Source organism: Amblyomma americanum, chromosome 5 (genome assembly GCF_052857255.1).
Source record: "Amblyomma americanum isolate KBUSLIRL-KWMA chromosome 5, ASM5285725v1, whole genome shotgun sequence".
Classification (NCBI taxonomy): domain Eukaryota; kingdom Metazoa; phylum Arthropoda; class Arachnida; order Ixodida; family Ixodidae; genus Amblyomma; species Amblyomma americanum.
Window position 1 is genome coordinate 197,509,847 of NC_135501.1, and position 6,104 is coordinate 197,515,950.

General features: G+C 48.9%; 1 protein-coding gene across 1 annotated transcript; it reads right to left on the minus strand.

Moving 5' to 3' along the window:
- Window positions 1-1,417: 1,417 nt before the first annotated feature.
- On the minus strand, window positions 1,418-4,633 carry LOC144134497 (sulfotransferase 1B1-like). The gene is made up of 2 exons (XM_077667406.1): window positions 4,241-4,633; window positions 1,418-2,273 (listed from the first exon to the last, which is right to left on the minus strand). The coding sequence occupies exons 1-2, from the start codon at window positions 4,631-4,633 to the stop codon at window positions 1,605-1,607; spliced, it is 1,062 nt and encodes a 353-aa protein (XP_077523532.1). The 3' UTR covers window positions 1,418-1,604.
- Between the last annotated feature and the right edge of the window lie 1,471 nt (window positions 4,634-6,104).

Genomic DNA, 6,104 nt, shown 5'->3' on the forward strand with positions numbered 1-6,104 from the left:
TCAGCCAGTGCGTTTGTTGCCACGCGCTTGTTCTTGACATTATTGTGGTGCTGCTGCAATCTTTTCCGAAAATCACCTGTTTCATCGATATAGACATGTTCGCAATCAGCGCAGGGAACCCTATACACGATCTTGTCAGACAAGATAAAGAAGGAGAAGTTCCCGGGCATCGTGTATAGGGTTCCCTGCGCTGATTGCGAACATGTCTATATCGGTGAAACAGGTGATTTTCGGAAAAGATTGCAGCAGCACCACAATGATGTCAAGAACAAGCGCGTGGCAACAAACGCACTGGCTGATCATGCTATCTCCGAGGGCCATGACATCGACTGGGACGGCTCGAAGATAATCGGAAAAGAAAAGAGCAAGACGACAAGGCTTTACCTAGAATCTTTTTATATTCAGACGACGGCAAACACGCTTAATCGCAACGAAGGCAATCTACCCCCGATATACTCCCGCTACTTGCGTCATACCATGAAACCTATATAACTTACCTTCACTCCTGTCTTTCTTTCATCGTGAACAAGGCCCCCGTAAGCCGGGGCGGAAACGTCATCTTTTTAACGATTGGTCGGCGCTTGAAGATTTTCCGCCATGAACATACCCGACCAGACGGGTTTCCGTCGAACCCTTAATTTTCCATACACACAGAATCCCACACCAGAGCAGTTGGAGGCCGCGCTGTCACACGAAGAACCAGACGAGCCCAGTTGGTCTACCGGGCAATCTCAGCAGCCGTGGCCCACTGGACTCGACGTCGAATACTCTCGAGAGTCAAAGATTTTCGCTCAATTCACTCGCTATGGGAAGTTTCGCAGCTGGTAAGATTAAAGAGCTCTGAGCCATTTGTGCCCACCATTTAAACATAGGGAAGAAATTTTAGCCCTTACCGCCGAATGCCCCCTCGAAAACAGCAGCAGAAAGAAGAAATGGACAAAAACATGGTGCACACGCCTTTATTGCAAACCTTTCCTGATCCTCCGCAGCGCACCCTACACTGGTGCGTACAAGAATAGCTCTACCTCTAAATTTCGAAGTACGCCCATTTGATAAGTCGGACGATATGTAAACCGTTTCTCTATAACAAGTTTTGACTAGTTCGTTTCGATGGATTGGTGGTAGGGAGCACAATTCTAGCGAAGAAAATCCAGTGGGCGACTTGGGTGCAGGCTCACCCAACCAAAGCCGAAACAGCTCCACGGATTAATAATTTAATAATTTCACGGTCACTTTATTTCTGTGTGTCTATTAACATATGGGTCGACGTTTAGAGTGCTGATAACTTTTACTGAACTTACAATAATTAGCAAAAGAACCGCTGTAAGAAGTGGCGTCGTCGATGAGATGACTATGAAGAGCAAAAGTAGGCAGCATTTAAAATATTTCGGCTATTATCATAGCAATGATGGCTGCAAGGAACAAACCATGGACTCAGTTCAGTTTCATCGCGTTCCCGTCTTCTGCAAGCTATCTGCGCCAACCAGAAAATTAAACTGGCCTGCTCTGTCTACATCACGCCTCTGCTTGTTTTCTGTATCGGTATAATCGCTAATTTTCTTCAAAGCGTTTAATTTCCGCAGCTGCCTTCGCGTAACATATATTCATTGGAACCACTTCTTCCACGTGCGCCACATCCCCGTGCCTTTCAGCCTTTCTTCACACAGTCGGCGCAAGCGTTGTTCCTGTTCAGGCTTGAGGTGCCGCTTCCAGTCTCCAACCTCACCCTTGCGGAAGAAGTTTCTGGCAAGGTTGTCCAGCCGGTCCTTCTCAAGACCCGCTTTGCCTTTCTCTGTGCCCAGTTCAGAGATTACCGATATGGCGCTTGCCTTGAGACTCCCGAAGGACGTCTTGTCGACGATGTAACGCAGCAGAGCCTCGTCACCGCGAAGTCTTTCAGCGATACGAGCATCAAGGAACTCGGCAATGTCTAGGGTTACGGTGACGGGACGCTCCTTGAGCGTCTCGTAGTAGAAGAATAGGACGTTGGGGTCGTTGCGTCGAGCGTACCAGGACAAGACGTTGTCGAAGTACGAGCCGAAAGGCACGTGTCCCACCAGAAATTCTTCGAAGAACTCGTCGAAGGTGGTGCCCGGAAGAAGACCCATAGCCGGGTCGGCTCGGGAGTGGTGGTAGAAGGAGACGACGCAGTCGAACGGGTTTCGCACGATGACCAAGTACTTGGCCAACGGATGGTACGGAGACAGCCAGAAAGGAAGGTGGTGCTTGATGATGCGCGGCTCGGGAAGTCGTTCGACAACCGTGCGGCCTGCCTGCGAGAGAAAAAATTTGCTGCGGTTTAACTACTGCTGAACCTGGTTAGAGAGCGAAAGCTGTGGTGTATCGGCAACTATACGCGGCTTGGCGTCTGTAACGTTTAGCGCGTTCCGCTCCCTGGATAGGCGGCCCGCACACTCTGGCAGGTGGCCGTTAATTGAATGGTTGATCGCGAGAGGTGGGTCATCCAGTGAACGCTGCGGCCTATTCTACCGCCCTCTACCGGCGAATCGAAAGGTCAAGTGGTGCGACACCATGGTGGACAACATATGGTAAAGCTTATAGCCACACTTGACCTCTCGCTCACTTCAAGCTCAATCGGCAACGCAAGGAGAAATCGAGAAATCGGCTTTACCTAACGTAGTGAAGCTTTCGCTTCAAAATTGCATGCAGTGGAGGTGAAGGAGTAGGGATCGCGCTTGAAGCGTGAGGACGCAGATGTTTCTTCCTGGGCGCACAAGCTGAGTGCACGCAAGATGGGGATCACTTTGGAATACGTTCAACGTCTCAACCAGTATACAGGAAAATGATTGCATCACGATTCACTCCTGTTCTTGTCCCCAAACCCCCCTCCCGTCCAACATTTTCGTGATTGGCTCAAGTGACGTCACACCCCCGCTATCGCGCGGGCTTGAACTAACAGAGAAAAGTGAAAGTGAAGCTCGGCTTCGCTTGAGCCATTCACGAAGGGCTGGAAAATACAAGAATAGAGGGAAATTGGGCTGAAAATCTCACTAGTGCTTCTTGGCTACGACTTTAACATCTTAAAGGAAGTTTAAAAAGCATATTAAATTGCTTGTAAGAAGCTGCAGTGAGCTGTCGGGGCAGCAGGGCGCTCTAGAGTGAAGTGAAACCTAATGACAAATTACGCAGCTCATGACTGTTAGGCTTTGCGTGCTTGACTTCGCTGAAGTGTCATGGGACAAAGTATCCTCATACCAACATTCATTTCAAAAGGTGTGTTATCTGCCAAGCCTCTCTATAACAGATAATCGCATGTTGGCAGTGCAAGATATGTGCGAGATATAATAATAATGGTAAGAGTAAACGTTCCCTATAACTTTTACATGCTGGCACATATTGCGTGTGCGTACCTGGCTATGAAATTATACAGATTATTTTCGAAAGTTACCTCGGGTGATTTTTTTTTCCTTTCCCAACTTTTCGAGAGCTCCTGATCATTCGTGCGTAATAAGCTTCTTCTTCTTCACCCCAGGTATATGGCACATACCCACGCGGGGGGGGGGGGGGGGGATTGGCCAAGGTGTAGTAGAATAAACAAAGAAGTTTCCATGGAAGATGACGACAAAAGTGTAGCACCAATCGTGAATTTTGAAAAATCAATGAATAAAAACAACACAACAATATTGGCAGTTAAATAACAGACAGCATTTTGGTGAAAAGAGAAGAGCTCGTAGAACTTTAAAAGAATTAGCACATCAACCTACCAGTTGCAATTATGTAATCGTGGAGAAAATAAGCTAATACTGTCCACTTCGACTTTCTCTACAGCCAAATTTCTTCACTTGGCTGTTTCGTTAGGGTTCATCAATAGTCGGTGATAGGCGTTGGATTACTAACGTTTTTAGGAGAACACACACACGACTTCTTGCAATAATAGCTATGCACACAGGCTTTGCTATGCGTGCACTATATATTTTTATCTCATCCCTTTTCTGTTCATGACGGAAAATTCACCGGTGTTGCGCTCCCACGTGCTTTTCCTTTTTGTTAACTGCGTTCAGGTGAATAGCCACCCGATTCTTGGCCGATCCCCCAGTGTGGGTATGTGCCATCTTTTGTTAGGCTAATAACAACAACAGCAAGGGCCTCTCCCATGTCTCTCCAATTAACCCTGTCCTTTGCCAGCTGCAGCAACCTTATTCCCGCAACTGCCGTGCGTTACACTTTTGCAAGGACGCATCACAACAGAGTTGATAAAATGAACGGAGGCTGTGCTCACGATCTCCAGGAAAGGCACATGCTGCGTCATGATGTCCCTGAACGAAGGCAGCCCTTTGTCCAGGCGGTCCAGGTTCAGAAGCATCCAGACGATGTACTGAGTCCAAGTCGTGCCCGTCTTCGGATATGTGGCTATGAACACATCGCTGGCGCTTGCCTCGTAATGAAGCGCGTCCCGCACCACATCCAGGTTGAATGCTTTCGGTGGAAGCGGGAGACCGTCCACGACGTATTCCAGTTCGATGGGTCCAGACAGCCGCACGCTTTGAGTAAGGCTGGCCAGTTCTTCGGGCGCATCACCGAAACCGTCAGCTTCTGGCGTCAGTCTGTCAATTGATCCTCCCTCGCCTCGGCTTTTGGGTCTCAGCTTGAAGAGCCTCATGATGTTCGCCATCACGCTTTGTTCTTTCGCCGATTCTCCTGGAAGGCAAACCTTGAACTTAGAAGAGCTGGCCTGGCCACAGTTGTACGGAGCCGAAGGTATGTATCTTCAACTTGGGGGTCATGCGGGCGTTCCGAAGACTCCTATTTCGTCTAACTTTTCTAAAGGCGCAGGTGTAGTTTTTAAATCTTAGCACGTCCTGAGAAGTGTCTGTGCTTAGGCACGCCGCGTATCGTTGTCATCGCGGGGTTTCTTAGTTCTCACGACATTCGGGCTGCTTTGCCATGCCGTCAGTCGAGCTACATCAATGCAATTAGATTACCGACACCTGAAAAGACGAAATCGAGGACGCTTGAGAGCATATGACTTTTAGTGGACAGCGGGCCTTCTACGAGTGACACGCCAGCTAAACATCCCGGCTTCGCCCGGTCTGCCACCGTGTGTGAGGGTGGACCAAAGAAGGCGGTCGCAGCGTTATCGCTTGCGGCACGACCATTTCCTCCTCGAAACTTGCTCCTTACGATTCTTCTGCGTGTCCACATGAGGTATTGATGTGGAGAAGGCTACTGCTCGCATGACCGGCCCTGTGTGGCCACGTGAATCATAGAGACGTGAGTAGCTCGAAGCATGACGAACTCCTGTACAATGGAGATGCCTGTTGACGGCGACGCTGCGGCGATTCTTTATTCCTGGTACGATAAGTGGCCTTCTGCGCGGCCTCAGGAAAGACACACTTACGTGGAGACATGAGGCGCTTGGCACAGCTTAAAAATGCCCCTTCAGAACGGCACTCTGAAGACAGCCTTCAGGGACAAGCATTTTAACTAGGGACAAACACCGCTTCCGATAGTTTGCTCCAGCCGTCGGTCCCTTTATCCCTAATAACTATCCAGTCTCATCGCCATTGATTTTCTATCGCCCTCGGCTGCGTTTCAGGCTAAATGCGAGGGATATGCACACTGCACAGCCTTTGGAAGCCGAATTTCTCCTCTTATACAGTTTCAGCTGCGACATCGTCAACTTAAATAACATAACGCAATGATGCGTAAGGAGAGAATTAACTAGCAGGAGTTTGTTGGATATTAAACGTTGGCTTATGTGGCACTTTCCACGGATTGAATGGCGTCGCTGTCCGGCGGCAACAGGAAATTCCGCCTGCGCGTGCTGCCCAGTGAGAGTGTTTTCTAGCAAGGCACGTAGAGTGACTGCGTTGTCACGTGATCAAGGTGGGTTTGACGCTTGTAGGCATTGAAGTGCGCGCTGTCATTGATTGGGCGGGATGGTTGGTGGCGTAGCTGTCGCAGTCGATCGCCTCGGATCAAGGCATGTCTCATAGTTGTTTTCTGAGTGTTTGTTTTTCTTATTTTTTAAAGGTATGTACTTTGTCGGTTGCGAGTATTCATATCCTCAGGTAAAGATATACTGTATTGTGCGTTTTTATCGCTGACACTTTCAAAAATTTCCCCGCCTCAACCGCTGGCTC